General features: G+C 48.7%; 1 protein-coding gene across 5 annotated transcripts in view; it reads left to right on the top strand.

The window, feature by feature from the left end:
• CUX2 (cut like homeobox 2) overlaps window positions 1–16,572 on the top strand; it is a 216,503-nt gene that overhangs the window by 180,550 nt on the left and 19,381 nt on the right. For all 5 annotated transcript variants that reach the window (XM_070399228.1, XM_070399226.1, XM_070399225.1 and 2 more), the window contains 8 exons: window positions 4,399–4,533; window positions 5,571–5,694; window positions 7,382–7,458; window positions 8,277–8,343; window positions 9,537–9,585; window positions 12,005–12,109; window positions 15,921–16,112; window positions 16,210–16,268. In XM_070399228.1, coding sequence (XP_070255329.1) covers window positions 4,399–4,533; window positions 5,571–5,694; window positions 7,382–7,458; window positions 8,277–8,343; window positions 9,537–9,585; window positions 12,005–12,109; window positions 15,921–16,112; window positions 16,210–16,268 — 808 coding nt within the window. The remainder of the gene's footprint in view (window positions 1–4,398; window positions 4,534–5,570; window positions 5,695–7,381; window positions 7,459–8,276; window positions 8,344–9,536; window positions 9,586–12,004; window positions 12,110–15,920; window positions 16,113–16,209; window positions 16,269–16,572) is intronic.

The raw sequence follows: 16,572 nt of genomic DNA, 5'->3' as shown, positions 1-16,572 counted from the left end.
CGGAGCTGCAAACTGGATGGTCCCACTCTGACCTCTGGGCTTCCTGGCTCCTGGGTCTCTAGGGAGGTGCTAATCTAGCCTTTTTTTTTTTTTTTTTTTTTTTTTAAATTAAATCTTTATTGTTCTGATTACATTTGTTCCTCTTTTTTTCCCATAACTCCCCTTCTCCCAGTTCCCGCCCCACCCTCCGCCGTCACTCCCCACCCACTGTCCTCATCCATAGGTGCACGATTTTTGTCCATTCTCTTCCCACATCTCCCATTCCCCTTTCCCGCCCCCAAGAATAGTCAGTCCATTCCCCTTCTATGTCCCTGATTCATTGTAATCACCAGTTCATTCTGTACATCAGATTATTTATTCACTTGATTCTTAGATTCAGTTGTTGATAGATGCATGTTTGTTGTTCACAATTTGTATCTTTACCTTTTTCTTCTTCCTCTTCTTAAAGGAAACCTTTCAGCATTTCGTATAGTACTGGTTTAGTGGTGATGAAGTCCTTTAGCTTTTCCTTATCTGTGAAGCTCTTTATCTGACCTTCAATTCTGAATGATAGCTTTGCTGGATAAAGTAATCTTGGTTGTAGGTTCTTGCTAATCATCACTTTGAATATTTCTTGCCATTCCCTTCTGGCCTGCAAAGTTTCTGTTGAGAAATCAGCTGACAGTCGTATGGGTATTCCCTTGTAGGTAATTGAGTCTCTTTCTCTTGCTGCTTTTAAGATTCTCTCTTTGTCTTTTGCTCTTGGCATTTTAATGATGATGTGTCTTGGTGTGGTCCTCTTTGGATTCCTTTTGTTTGGGGTTCTCTTTGCTTCTTGGACCTGTAAGTCCATTTCTTTCACCAGGTGGGGGAAGTTTTCTGCCATTATTTCTTCAAATAGGTTTTCAATATCTTGCTGTCTCTCATCTTCTGGCACCCCTATTATTCTGATATTAGTGCGCTTGAAGCTGTCCCAGAGGCTCCTTACACTATCTTCACACTTTCGGATTCTTTTTTCATTTTGCTTTTCCAGTTGGGTGTTTTTTGTCAAATCTTTGGTTTGATTCTTGTGCTCCTCTGGTCTGCTATTTGGTATAATATTCTTTATTTCAGTCCGTGTATGCTTACTTTCTAATTTCTTTATCGTAGCATCGAGGGTCTCATTAGTTTTCGTGAGGCTCTGCACAAGTTTATAGCAAGCCCTCAAAATTGCGATTCTTAGCTCCATATCCTCCATTTCTGTCATGTTTTTTTGTCTCTGCATCTTTTATGCTTTCTTGGTGCACCCCCTTGTGGTCTTTGTGCACAGTCTTGTTCTAGCCAAGCCTTAATTGTTGTAGTTAACACTAGAGGGATTTGACCACCAGGCCGACTGGCTGTAGGAATCAGCTGTGTAGAAAACGTCTGCCTTCTGGGGAGGCGCTAATCCAGCCTTTGCCTGAGGCGATCGGCAGATGGCTGTGCGCAGGGTTTGGGCGGGGCGGGCTCAACCGGGCGGGTGGAGGGAGCAGTTATGGCCGCTCTCAGTCCCGTTCCCAGAGGCTCTGCTTCTCAGAACCCCGGCAGCCGCTGCAAACCTCGGAGAGAAAGCTGCCCTCAGGTTCCAACTGATGCCGGATCCCGCTTCTCCCGTTTGAGTTTGGGTCCCTAGAGACTCGCCCGGATCTGGAGCCCAGAGTCTGAGACTCACTCCTGACCGAAAACGACAACCGCGCCCTCAGCCACCAGCCCGCTTTCGCGCGCACCTCGGTACCTTTGTATTTTCCACACTGCGCCTCCTCTGAGCCTCAGTTTGCTGTTCTCTTTCCTTCTAGTTGTAGAGTCTCTCTTCAGCCAGCCTTCCTGTGGTTCTGGGTGATGTCCGTTCCGTCTTTTAGTTGTATTTTTGAACTGGTTGTTTGCGGCAGCGGTCTCCGGTGTTTACCTACGCCGCCATCTTGGTCTCTCTCTAATCTAGCCTTTGCCTGAGGCTATCCAGCAAAAGCCTCCCTGCAAGGCTTGGGCGGGGCAGGTCCCACGGGATCAACAGGGCGGGTTTAGCAATTATGGCTGCTCTCAGTCTTGCCCTCAGAGGCTCTGCTTCTCAGTGTCCCAGTAATCGCTGCAAGCCCCATGGAGAGAAAGCTGCCCTAGGGTTCTGAGCGATGCCAGACAGTCCCGCTTCTCCCGTACGAGTCTGGGTCCTAGAGACTCGCCCGGAACTGGAGCTCAGAGCCTGAGACTCCCTCCCGATTGAAAACGACAATCGCGCCCTCAGCCTCCAGCCCGCTCCACATGCACTCCGCACCTTAGTATTTTTACTTCAGCACTGCACCTCCTCTGAGCCTCGGTATGCTTTTCTCTTTCCTCCTAGTTGTAGAAATTCCACTCAGCCAGCCTTCCTGTGGTTCTGGATGATGTCCGTTCTGTCTTTTAGTTGTATTTTTGAAGTGGTTGTTCGAGGCAGCAAACTCCCGTGTTTACCTATGCCGCCATCTTGGTTTCTCCTCTGAATTTATATTAGTTCACACAAACACTCCATCCATGCTTTTGTTCCGGCCCTCTGGTCCAGTTTAAGAACCCATTGTGGCCCTCGAGTCAAAAAGTTTGCCCACCCCTGAGTTAGGTGGACTTGCAAATCACTGAAAATTATAAGTACAATGAATGCTGTGAAGGAAAGGTGCAGGCAACTGGAGGAGCTCATATCAGAGGACTGGTTGGTCAAGCAAGGCTTCCTGAAAAAAGTGACATTTGAGGTGCAAAGACGAGTCAGCATTAACTAGCTGAAAGGGGTAAGGGAGGGCAGGGTGTTCCTGGCAGAGGCTCCTGCCTATAAAAGGCTCAGGTGGGGAAGGTGCATTTGAGGGGCTGAGGGAAGAAGGGCAGTGCGACTGGAGCTCAGAAAGGCAGGAAAAGCCAGGGCTTTCATTTGTTCTGAGCTGAGCAAGTGCTAGGCGCCATGCTGCACACTTTGCATGGATCTTCTGCACAGCTCCATGAAGTGGGTACTTCTATGGTGAGGCACAGAGGGTTATAGTCTTTTGCCAAGGTCACACAGCAATCCTGAGAAGCAAGTATGGATTAGACCAGAACCCGGGGATCTGTCTCCAGGGTTCATACTCTTAATCCTTCTGCCCCCTAGCAGAGAACAGTGGCCAAGCAGATGCTGGCAGGAGACCCCGGTGGAAGGATGAGAAAGACTGAGGGCTCCGGTGCTTTTAAAAGGACTGTGGACCAGACCCAGGACCCTTGATCTGGAGTGAGGAAGCCCTGGCTTTCCTGGGCCCGCATGAACGCTCGCCTGTGGCTGCTGGGGTTGAAATGCCCACACCACTGGGACCGGAAGCATCAGAGAAAGAAACCCAATTCAAATCTCACCTCCACTCCTTAGCGGCTTACCTGACTTCTCTGAGTCTCCGTTTTCTCATCTGTGGAAATGAGGCGGATCCTAGCCAGCCTCCAGGGGATGCTGGGAGCATCATGGAGCCTGTTCCCATGGACAGGCTTGGTGACCTGGAAGATGCCACACCAACCCCTGGCATTATCCAGGTGTTCTTAGTACCTGCCTGGGTGGGGAACTGAGCAAAGCCACCTGGAAGAAAAGGTGCTGGATTCTAGATCTGAAGAAAGGAAGTGTTCGCTAGGTGACAGTGGGAGAAGGAACAGAATTCCAGGCAGATGCACCTGCACATTCCTCACTTTTTATTTATTGGGAATAAAGGAGGCCTCTAACATACAGGTGTGCATTTCCAGAAAAGCCATTATTTAATCGTCCTATGTGTCAAAAATGATGGTATATTAGTCCACTGAGAAGCACTCCAAAGATTCTATGTGCAAGGCTGCTATTAGTGAAAAGCAGGTGAAGAAAAATAGCGGGGAGCTGGGAGAGCTGGGTGGAAGCATCCAGACCACATACAACCTAAGGAAGTGCTGGGCAAGGCCTTGGGAGTGTCCTGTACCCTCGGAGTAGTCCCATGTCCCCGGAAGCAGGTCCATCTCTATCTTCGCTGCCTTCAAGCCTTGTCTGGAGAGGTTGGCCTCAGACTGATGGATTTCAGAGCAAGGTCCTTGCTCAGTGACATTCCCTGTGGTTGGAAGCATGCAAGGCACAGTCTCATGGCCACCATAGATGGCATCGTAGAATTTGGAAAATGCAGTTATGGTGACAATTCTTGTTATTACCATTCCCAGCTGTTCAGGACACCCACATCTATGGGGACAACATGCATTCCCCTAAGCCAGTGCCTGGAAAAGACCTTCCTCATAAAGCAGAAAATCCACTTTGCTCCCCTAGACCATCAGAGCAACTCCAGGCAGCTCTTGTGGATTGTCCCCCTACCCCAGCTCCACATGCAAGGACCCGCCAGGTCCCATGGCTTCAGCCTGGGTATCCCCCAGCCTTCAGAACCCCCTACCACCCCTGTCCTCCTCTCTCTGCAGACCCTGTACCTGTATTTGAGCCAACGCGCAGCCTAGACGACAGACTGCAGCCCCCCGGCTTCAACCCCAGCGGGCATCCGCTGCGAGACCTCCACGCTTCGTGGAAGAGAAACCCCGAGCTCCTCAGCCCTAAAGGTACTGATCAGGCCTTCACAGGATGTCCATTGCAAACAACTTGTCTGTGGATCTTTGGCAGCCAAACTGTCCCTCCATACCAAATTCAGCTCCAAAGGCAGGCGCTAATCTCTGGGATGAGCTGCCCAGGCACCTGCAGTGAGCCAGGTGATGATTGAGCATCTGAGTGTGTGCCATCACTGTGGGGAGGAGAGAGCAGTGTGGAGGTTCCTCAGTAAGTTAAACCTAGAGTTACCCTGTGACAGAGCAATTCCACTCCTACCCCAAAGAATTAAAAGTGTGTACATCAATATTTATCAGCAGCACCATTCACAGTGGCCAGATGGAAACAACCCAATGTCCACCAACTGATGAATGGAAAAACAAAATGTGGCATATCCAAAAAATGGAATATTACTCAGCCATAGAAAGGCATGAAGGTCTGCTACATGCTACAACCTTGAAAACGTTATGATAGTGAAAGAAGCCAGTCACAAAAGGATATATATTATCATTCTGTTTATATGAAATATCCATAATACCTAAATCCATAGATACAGAAAGCAGGGCTGGTGATTGCCAGGGACTGGGGGAGATGGGAATGGGAGTGACTGTTTAATGGGGACAGGTATCCTTTTGTGGCGGTGACAGGGTTATGGAATTGGTGGTAATGGTTGTACAATATTGTGAATACACTAGATATCACTGAATTGTACACTTTAAAATGGTGAATTTTATGTTATATATATTTTACCATGACTTTAAAGAAAAATAGGAAGGCCAGAGAGGCAGAGACAAGTCTGAGAGGGCAAAGGAAGCCTCGGGTGTGCTGTATGAGGTTGGCATGATGGGAGCTTGACTTATGTACGCACACACTTGCTGGCTGCAGCCCAGCTGACCTCGGTGACAGCAGGTCCCAACAGCTGCACTCTCTCCAACACTAAGTTTGGGAAATTGATTCTTCTCACAACTTTTGATCGATCTGATTTGCAGAAAGTGGCTCTGGTTGTCACGCTGCTCTCAGCAATGGGCATTTTTCCATCTTTTTCTTCCTCCAGAGCAGAGAGAGGGGTCGTCCCCAGCCGGGCCCACGCTGACCGAGGGGAGCCGCCTCCCAGGCATTCCCAGCAAAGCCCTCCTGACAGAAACTTTGCTGCAGAGAAATGAGGTGGAGAAACAAAAGTGAGTGGGGGAGGGACAGGCGGGCTCCTGCTGCCCCACCTGGCTGGGAGGTGGGACCAGGAAAGTCACCCCTGCCCAGGACAGCTGGGGAATCCAGATGGAAGTTGGAGGTGAAGACATAGGCCTGGGTTTGAGCTCCATCTCAGTAGTTCAGTGGACACCCTGGGCAGGTCACCTCACCTCTCTGAGCTTCAGTTTCCCCATCTGGAAAATGGAGCTAATGGTGGTTTATTAGCCAGAGTTCTCCAAAGAAACAGAACCAGTAGGATTTTTTTTTAGTTAATTGAGATGTATTTCAAGGACTTAAATCACACAGTTGGAGCTGGCAAGTCTGGGTTGGCAGACCTGGCCAGCAGGCTAGAAACTGTCAGGCAGTAGTCAGTGTTGCAGTCTTGAGGCAGAACTTCTTCCTTGGTTTTATTTTAAGACCTTCAACTAGTTAGATCAGGCCCACCTACATTAGTGAGAATATTCTCCTTTACTAATGTCAACTAATTGTAGATGTTAACCACATCTACAAAATACTTCACAGAAACACCTAAATGAGTGTGTGATGGGATAAATGGATACTATAGCTTAACCATATCAATTCCTAGTCTGCCATGGAATGAAACAAGGTGACTCCTGTGCATTCTCATTAGCGTGGCACTCACACAGAGGAGTGTGTGTCAGTAAATGGTGCCTTGGCAGTGGTGCAGCAGCAATATTTATAGAGCCACCTACTGTGTACTGGTCACTATTTTAGAGACACAGCAGTGAATAAAAGGTACAAAACTCTCTGACCTCCTAGAGTTTACTTCCTAGTGAGGAACACACAAATGAATAAGATAAGTAAAATAAACGATATGTTAGATGATGATAAGGGTTTGAGGAGAATAAAGCAGGGAGGAAGAGGATGAGATGGAGGGCTGAAGTTTTAAATAGAATGTTGGTGGAGGCCTCAATGAGAAGGTGAGCAAAGTCCTAAGGAGGCAAGGGAGTGAGCCCTGCAGGTATCTAGGGGAAGGGTGTCACAAGCAGAGGGAACAGCCAGTGCAAAGGGTCTGAGGCTGTTGTACTGAAACAGCAAGGAGATGAATGTGGCTGGAGTGGAGTGAAGGAGGGGGAGGAAGCAGGATGTGAGATCAGAGGTAAAGGGGGCTTCTTCCCTAGAGTCTCTGAATCTGATGCTGTAAGGCCCAGGCTTTGCCTAAACCCTTCACTAGTCCAGGTAGGACCTCTCTTTACTGGGATACTTGCATTACTCCGGAACTGGGCCCCAATGGGCTGGATGGACATCCCAAGCTTCTGCCAAAGGGAGGGGGGAAATGCCTCCGGGTCAGTAATAGTAGCTGACGGTATTGAGGAACACACTAAGCATGCTTACAATACCCACTGAAGCAGACCCCATCAGAAACCCCACTTTATAGACCAGGAAATTGAGGCCCAGAGAGAAGTTGCTGGCTGCCATAAGCCCCCCTCCCAAAATGCTGCCAGAAACTTAACTGGCCCAACCATTATGGGGGCCACATACCAGCAAAACAGTGGGGCAGCTAAATGCCTAAATGTCAAGTTTAAGGACATGTGTTGTGTTTAAGATAGAGGTGAAGAGTACAGGGAATGGGCAAGGGGATAGGAAACGGGTGGGGCTCAGGCAAGGCCCATTCAATGAGCAGAGCTGGCATGAGCAGGCCCGGTCTCTCCACAGGGGCCTTCAAGAAGTACAAATCACTTTGGCAGCCAGACTGGGGGAGGCAGAGGAAAAGATCAAGGTCCTACATTCAGGTATGTATGTGGCACATGGCCCTGGCCCTATCAGACCAGGAGGAGGAAAAGAGGCACTGACACTATGAACATAGGCCCAGGTGTTTCAGAATCAAGAGGGTAAGAAGGGAGTTTGGGAAGGGGAAGGAGAGAAATTTACATTACCCAGCGGGGGACTGAGCCCCCAGTCCCTGGAGGCCATACTACTGTGGAGAGAAGGTTTGAGCTAGAATTAAAATAGGGGTAGCAAATGGAAGGCCTTCTGTGTCCTAGCACACAACTAAGCCAGTCAGGTTAGAGAAGACAGTAGGGTGGGGTGGGATCTGGGGTAAACTGGAGAAAGCAGCTTTATCTAAAGAGCACCAGCCAAAAAAAAAAAAAAAAAAGAGCACCAGCCAGGCACTGCCTTATGGCCTAGTGTGGCCAATCCCTTCAATTTTCCTAGAAAAAATCAGAAATCTGGAATTTTATGAGAAATCCCTCATTTATTATCATATACTTATATCTGTTGATTTTGTTACTCCTCACTGTCCTCCTTACTTGCCAGGTCTGGATCTCAGGGTGGATGAGCTATGGGTAGATCATCCTAACCTGGTGACCTAATGGTGCTAGAAGGTTCATACCCCAGGCCTTGGGACAGACAGCCCCCCTCCCCACCCCAGCCACTCCACATGCCTCTCACCAGCTTAAAGCCCCTATAGAACCTGTCACCAGTTCTAACCACAAGAAAGGTCTTTCCTCACTAGCCTAGACCTCATTCTGCCTTCCAGGCCCTGCAGGAGTGGGTTCCACCTCCCTGGGGGTGGGCAGCCTCACCCTGGCTCTTTACTTTTTCCCAGCATTGAAGGCCACGCAGACAGAGCTGCTGGAGCTGCGACGGAAATATGATGAGGAGGCAGCATCCAAGTAAGTGAACACCCTGCTGAGGTATGCCTCCTCCCTCTGACCCTCCCAGATTTGCCTTCTCTTTCTGATTCTATATAAGGTACCCATTTTATTAAACACCCTCTGCTCCCCGCCCCACAGAGGCACACAGCCATATTCAATGGTCATTGCTGTGCCATTTATGCACAACAGACTATAAATGGCATTCTGGGTCTACTGGGCAGGGCCCTGCGCCTTACCCCAGCCTCCTGGGGCTGTCCCACTCCCCAACTCCACAGTCCAGCCCTCAGGGCCAAGTGTCATTCACTTAAATTACTCTGTACTCAATGTTTCTTCAGGATTTAAGACATTGCTTATTTCACAAACACTTATTTAGTGCTTACTATTTCCCCAGTACTATGCTGAGACCCTGGAGGAAACGTTAGACATACCCCTGGCAGACACTGACTAATGTGCAGTGATAAATTCATTCATTCACAGACACTCCTGAGCACTTCCTGTATGCCCAGTACTGTTCTGGGCACATGGTAAATGCTGTCAAGGGAAGAACAGGAACCGCAAGAGGGAATAACAGGGAGCGGTGGGTTCCCTGAGGAGGTGACTTTCAGTGTGAGGCCTGGAATATGAGCAGGAGATAGCCACGTGAAGAACGCTGGGGAGTGTGCTCTGAGCAATTGGAAAAGCTTGTGCAGAGAGGGCCCTGAACATGCATGGCTTATAGTCAGCAAATGCTCCCCATAGGCCTCCTTTGGCCCCCACCCCACACCAGGAAGAGGGGCAGCCAAGGTGGAAGAGGCCTGTTCGGACCCCCTAGGTGCTGAAGGGAGGACGGCAGCAGAGTAAATAAATGGCCACCATGGGGGAGTAGAGAGGGTACCTAGGACGACACTTTGGACCTGGTTCTCTTGAGGAAGGCATTCCAGGCAGAAGGCACAGTAGGAGCAAAAGCTGGGAGGTGCAGCTCTGCGACAGCTTCAGAGAGTGGACCCTGGGGGAGGTGAGAGGCCAGGCTGCAGTCCTGAGGCCCATTTCCCCGCAGCCTGGGTTCTTTTCCGTCCAGCCTAGTTTCTCCAGTAAGAAGGGTGGAAGTCAGCCTCCTTGGCCCTCAGTTTCGAAACCCTTGGGTTCAGGCAAGGGCTGGGGGGTATCAGGATGGGTAGGGGGCCTGGTGGTGGCCAGAGTCCCTTCCTCAGGGCCTCATCTTTCTGTCTCAGGGCAGATGAAGTCAGCCTGATCATGACCAACCTGGAGAAAGCTAATCAGGTGAGGAAACCTGTGCTGGGGGACTCATTTTGCACGTGGTGGGGGTCTCGGGCCAGTCTGGGAGGAAGGGCTATGCTCAATCTGTATTTATTGAACTATGTGCCATACAGAGTGCTGAGGCTGGGAGATGTCTGGGACCTAGGCCCTGAGCTCCTGGAGGAAGGAGAGTGAGGGTGCAGACAGAATACTCAAAAATAGGACGGTCCAGGTAGCAGCAGTCAGAGAAGGGGCATTTGACCCAGATTCGGGAGTCAGGGAAGACATCCTGGAGGAAGGACCATGAAGCTGAGTCCCGATAAATCAGTCCAGACTGTAAAAGGATGGCATTCCAGGACAGGGAACGGCCTGGGCAAAAGCTGTACTGTTGATATTTGGCTCTGTTGACTAATGAGTTTGCCGACCACTAGTTACTAGGCTAAAGAAAAGGGATCTTAGTTTAAATAGAAAGCATTTTTCATGTTTATTCTTTCTGAGTATAAACTAAAACCTGCTCATTATAGAAAGTATGGAGAAGAAAATAAATGTCATCATATTAGGTTTTTAATATACTAAATGTGAACAAGCGGATTCTGGAGCAGAGCAGATCTATGCTGTTACTGACATAGCAATAACCATGCCAGTTTGCCCAAATTCTTACCTGGGGTGATGAGGCGAAAATCAGCTGGCACCCTAAATGCACCAGAGTTTGTACTGAACGTTAGCCCCTCCAGTCCCCCAAAATAGGAATCTGGGTAGTTCTGAGAGAGGGGCCTTCTGAGGGAGGGAGATAAATTATCTCCTGAGTGTCACGGTGAACAAAAGGGCAGAGGTCTGGGGTTTAGCATGTGGAATACAAATGCTTCTCTCCAGGGGCAGATAAGACTGGTAGTGTTAAACCCAGCTTTATAGCCCAGGGGATGTCTCCACAGTCTGGGGCTCATCCCCCTCGAAATGTAAACACAGGCCCTCAGGGCAAATATCTCTGGCATTCTCACCAGCTCATCTGTCATAAATTGTCTTCCAAGGCCTGTCTTTTAGCCCAGATCCCAAGCTTCAATAACAAGAATATTTTCTCTACAACCCCACACACCCAAAACGTAACTGATTTGAACCTCCTCTGGAATAAGGCAGGATACAATAAATAAACAAATCCATTAAAAAATAGAATGTGCCCTAGCTGGTTGGGTTCAGTGGATAGAGCATTGGCTTGCAGACTGAAGGGTCCTGGGTTTGATTCTGGTCAAGGGCACATGCCCGGGTTGCTGGCTCAATCCCCAGTAGGGGGCATGCAGGAGGCAGCCGATCCATGATTCTCTCTTATCATTGATGTTTCAATCTTTCCCTCTCCTTCCTCTCTGAAATCAATAAAAATATATTTAAATAAATAATTTAAATAAATAAATAATCAAACAGAATGTGCCAATGGAGGTGTGTGGGTCTCTGTGTGTACATAGTGGGCATAGCATCGTGATTGTCAAAGTCAGTGTGTAAGTTAAACATAATCACTACGCCCTGTGTCACCAGCTGAGGGTAAAAAAAAAAGTTGCAGCTGTTCTAATTTTTCAAGTAAAGGCTCAAGATTCTACATACCCTGTTGATGTTAATAAAGTTAACCAGTTATTGACACACTTAGATGTGTCAGGCACCAAGCTAAAATGCCTAATGAGTTGTGTTTTTCCAAATCACTTAATAAAAAACAACTCTAGAAGGTAGTTGCTTTTATAATCCCCATTTTGTAGATAGGGAAACTGAAGCTAGGGAGATGAAATCTCTTACCCAAGGTCACACACACCCAGGAAGTGACAACGTGCAGATTTCTCTCCAAAGCCACAAGGCTATGTTGTTAACATTTAGATGCTTCCTCCCAGGCTTTTTTTCTCAGAAATGTTTGAAGACCCAATTCAGTAAACCACCTCTTTCTGATTTAGAAGTATTTCAGTATGTCTCTGCAGTAGATGTGTTTCATTTTCCCCATTTCACAAAAGGAAAGCTGAGACCCAGGGAGGGGAAGTGCCTTGCCCAGGGGCCTTCAATAGCTTGTGGGCTGGGAAGCCACCTCAGCAGATGCTCCATCCAGGATTCCACACCAGGTGGTTGGGGAGCTGGGGACAAACTTGCCTTCTGACCAGACAGGCTTGAAGTTTACTTGGGATACAGAGTGGCCTCAAGTGTGTAAAAAGTTGCCCATCCCATCAAGACAGCATCTCCCTCCTGCCCTCGTGGATTGGGAATGTTCTGACTCCTCTTGGAATCTCAAGAACCCTTGGGGAATCAAAAGCCAAGTCAAGGGTTCAAGACCCAAAAAGTAGGACCCTCAGCCCTCAACCCTGCCTGCCCAGGCCATGCCTAAGACGGTGGAGGGAGAAGGTGAAGGGCCAGGGTAACATCCATTGTGGCCCCATTCACTTCTTAACCACACTTGTCCCATTCTCCTCCTCAGAGAGCTGAGGCTGCCCAGCGGGAGGTAGAAAGTCTTCGGGAACAACTTGCCTCTGTCAACAACTCCATCCGCCTGGCCTGCTGCTCCCCCCAGAATCCCAGTGGGGTAAGGATGGTGGGAGAGCCAGAGGGAAAGGTTGGGAAAGGCCATGTTTGTGGGTATGAATATGTGGGTTGTTTGTGTGCATCTATGTGAAATTGTGCACGTGGATGTGTGGGTTTCTGATACTTACAGTGGGAGTAGCATCTTAATTGCCAAGGTCACTTGCTTCAACAGTTAAGGGTAAAAATACAGCCCAGCTCTTAACTTTTCAAGCTCAAGCTTCCATATATCCTGATTAACTGGAAGTTCAGTATCTTCCTTTGAAAGTCCCCTCATGCCCAATTGTCCAAAAATGCCAGAAACCTACTCAGACCAAAGAGGGTCGTTCCTATTGCCAAATGTCTGCCTGGCAAGAGGGCAAGGGGTGGGAAGGTATGATCATTAGAGCAGCAGTGCAGTTTTGGTGGATGTCACCAGGTGTCGCTGTTGACCACTGGTCTCACACTGCTTGGTGAAGGCTTGGGACTACACCCTGCTGGTTCTCTGTATCCTTCCAGACCCAGACAAAAATACATACCAAGATCTGATGTTAATGCGCATATTTAGCCATTCGCGCCCAGAACATGAATTTTAACGCCACATGCTATGAAAAGCCAATCTTCTGTCATTAACCCTGAGGTCTCTGTATTTTTTTAACTATATTTTTATTGATTTCAGAGAGGAAAGGAGAGGGAGAGAGATAGGAACATCAATGATGAGAGAGAATCATTGATCAGCTGCCTCCTGCATGCCCCCCACTAGGGATCAAGACCACACCCAGGCACATGCCCTTGACCAGGATCGAACCCGGGACCCTTCACTCCACAGACAGACGCTGTATCCACTGAGCCAAACCGGCTAGGGCGAGGTCTCTGTATTAAGCCTGGTTGGTCGGTGCATCTTTCTCTTTCCCCCTGGTTGGTGTCCCTTTGGGTCCCAGGATCATTTCCTGCCAAAGGATTTTAGTCAGAACCACCCCAACCTATCCTTGTGTCATATTTTAGAAGTCTCCATCTCTCTTCTCTCAGAAAGCCTTGAGTTCCTCATGTAAATTGGTCCGCCTACTTCCAGATCTCTGCAGACAAGGCATTAGATTCACGGTTCCTTACATAATAACAGGTCTACCCCAGGGTAATTTATTGTCTCCACCCATGAACCTGAAGTGACCAGCATAATTTTAACCTTACCTGCCACCCTGATGCACTGGCCTGTGTCTGTTTCTGTTTGAATATTGGAATGTGCATCTGTTTGTGACCTTTGGAAAATGACTGCATCTTTACTCTTAACTGTGCCTCAGTTTCTTCATCTGTACAAGTAAGATCTACATTATAGGACTGTTAAAAGGATTACATGTAAAATGCCTAAAATGGGACTTGGCTCAATCTATGCTCAGTAAATATTTGATGCTGCTATTATTATTATTAATATGGTTTTGGTGTGTCTGGGTTTTTGCCCACAAGAGCAATGGTCTTTTTGAGCATATACATGTCTGTATGTGTCTGGTGATGTCCACATGAGTGTGTCTCCTTGACACCTGTGTATTTCTCTGTGTGTGTCAGTGTGTGTTGTGGCTATCAGTGTGTCCACCGGTGTCTATGTCCCAGGAGGCGGTGTGTATGTGTCACTGTGCCTGGATGTCTGCTCATGAGGATGTCTAAGAGATAATTTGCTGATGGTTCTTAATTAACCCCGGTGGAACCCAGCAAATGCCTGTGCTAATCAGCCACTGGGATCTTGGCTAGTTTAGGGGTGAGCTTTTCTGAGCAGAACAGTGGCACTCGATGCTAATTAATTTAATGTGTTAATGGCATCCGCTTCCTGTTTTAATTGTCACTTATCTCCATGGAAGAATACCCAGGGTTGGCAGTGATGGGTTTTTGTTTTGTGTTGATTTGTTTTTGTAAAGCTTCTTAGATTCATTTGTAACTGAACTCAAAATCAGCCTGACTTCAGTTTCCCTCAAACAGCAACCTCTTTGTCTTCATCCAGGACAAAGGGACCATTTCCTAAAACCTAGAGAAGCAGTGGGACTTGGGGCTGGTGGCAAATTAGGAAAAGGAAGGAACCACCCCTAATGTGACCTGTGGCTACAAGGTCTCACGTCCAACCCTATGGGTCTCTTACTGCCTGGAATGGAGACATCCTGCACCCATTTTAGAAACCCAAACCTTTGTCTGTGCTGTTCCCTCTGCTGGTAACACCCTATCCCCACACTTCCTCACCCTGACCCTGGTCCTGATCCTGACCCTGACATTCTAACCCTGACCCCAACCCCAACCCTAATCCTTAACTCTAATCCCAGTTCCTAGCCCTAGCTCTCACCCCTGATCCTGACCCTATTAACCTTTTGCTGAGTCATAATAGCTAGTTTGGCTGAGTCATGCTGTTTTTACATGTTGGGGGGCGTTTTTGCTCAGTCATGCTGGTGGATTGTTGCCAAGCCATGCTGGCGGTATTTGTGGAGTTGTGCTGAAGATTTTTGCTGAGTTATGGTACTGGATTTTTTACTGAGTCACGCTAACGAATTTTTGCTGAGTCATGCTAGCAGGTGTTTGTTGGATCATGGTTTTCATTTTTGCTGGGCCATGCTTGTTATTTTTGCTGAATCATGGTATTGACTCTACTGAGTCATGATTTTGATTTTTGCTGAATCATGGTTTTAGCAAATGTTTTATTTAAGTATCCTATGTAATAAAACCCTAATATGCAAATCGACCAAATGGCGGAACAACCGGTTGCTATGATGTGCATTGACCACCAGGGGGCAGATGCTCAACGTAGGAGCTGCCTCCTGGTGGTCAGTGCGCTCCCATAGGGGGAGCGCCGCTCAGCCAGAAGCCGGGCTCATGGCTGGCAAGCACAGCAGCAATGGTGGGAGCCTCTCCTGCCTCCACTGCAGGTGGGCGATTAGGAGCGAGGGGTCCCGGACTGCGAGAGCCCCGGACTGCGAGAGGGATGTCTGACTGCTGGCAGGCGGACATTCCTCAAGGGGTCCCGGACTGCATGAGGGCACAGGCTGAGGGAACTACTCCTTCCCCCTCCAGAGCACAAATTTCGTGCACCAGGTCTCTAGTAATATACATAAGGGAAAATGTGCATATCATAAGTGTACAGCACATTGAATTTTTCAGAATGAACACACCCCATAACCAGCATCTAGATCAAGAAGAACGTTCCCAGCCCCCCAGAAACTGTGTTTGTATCTGATCTTAATTGAATAACACACACACCTTGGTGTCTGGTTTCTTCACTCCATATTATATCAGAGAGAGTTGTTGGAGTAGTTGTAGATTATTCTTTTTCATTCCTGTATAGTATTCCATTGTGGAATATACCATAGTCTATCCACATTCTCTTGTTGGTAGGCATTTGGAGGGTTTCCAGTTCGGGGCTATTACCGAGAGGGCTGCTGTGAACATGTGTCCTGGTGTCCGGGTCTGGTGCAGATGGGCCTGCGTTTCTCCTGCATATATGCCAATGAGTGGAAGCACATATGTTCCCCTTCAGTGGATGCTGCCAAGCAATCTTCTAAATCTCTAACGTGTTCTTGAACTTCATCACGGTTTAGACACATCTTCCTCCAGAAAACCTTTCCTGCTCACTTCCCCTCCCACCTGTTTAGTTTCAAGAATAGAGGGAAAGGCATCCAGGCTGGTAGGTCCAGCCTGGACAAGGCTCGGAGACGGAAAGAGAAAAGCCATGGGCCTGTCAAATGGGCTGACTGCTCTGTGGGGCTCAGCACTAAGACCATACCACAGATGGATCTCCCATTTTGTTTGGGACTCGGGTGGAGAGGCCAGCCCTGCAGCCCCTCAAAAACCCCCTTTGTCCTCAGGATAAGGTGAACTTCACACTGTGCTCGGGCCCGCGGCTCGAGGCTGCCCTGGCCTCCAAGGATCGGGAGATCCTGCGGCTGCTGAAGGATGTGCAGCACCTCCAGAACTCTCTGCAGGAGCTGGAGGAAGCCTCCGCCAACCAGATTGCCGACCTGGAACGGCAGCTCACAGCCAAGTCCGAGGCCATCGAGGTAGGTCTTTGGGGAGCAGGTGGGCAGATGGGAGATGGGTGGGACATTCCCAGACAGAAGGGCAGCCCAGCCTCATTGTCTTTGTTTGCTCCTCTAGAAGCTGGAAGAGAAGCTCCAGGCACAGTCTGACTATGAAGAAATTAAAACAGAGCTGAGGTACTGTGTAGTGGGGCTCCATAGACCCCAGTCCTCTTCCCTGGCCGGGGCCACCTGAGCAGATGGCCAGGGCCCTTGGCAGAATCCGTTACCTTCCTCCCTCCCACCACACTCCACTTTGTGATGCCCTTGTCTCCTCTCCACTGGTACTTTGGGTGTCGTGCACAGTCCTTTGCCATTAAGAGCTGCCTGTCAGAGAACATGCAAGGCAGCCGTGTTGGTGGTGGTGTGCCTCGGGGGGAGACGGGGATGATGCATTGATCAGATAAGCTCAAGTGGGCCGGTGTGAGAGTCGGTTAGCACA

This window comes from Myotis yumanensis, unplaced genomic scaffold (assembly GCF_028538775.1).
Source record: "Myotis yumanensis isolate MYYU_CA2020_CCGP unplaced genomic scaffold, mMyoYum1.0.hap1 SCAF_19, whole genome shotgun sequence".
In the NCBI taxonomy this organism is placed as follows: Eukaryota; Metazoa; Chordata; class Mammalia; order Chiroptera; family Vespertilionidae; genus Myotis; species Myotis yumanensis.
The sequence above is the reverse complement of the archived record's forward strand: the minus strand, read 5'-3'. Positions and strand labels throughout refer to the sequence as shown.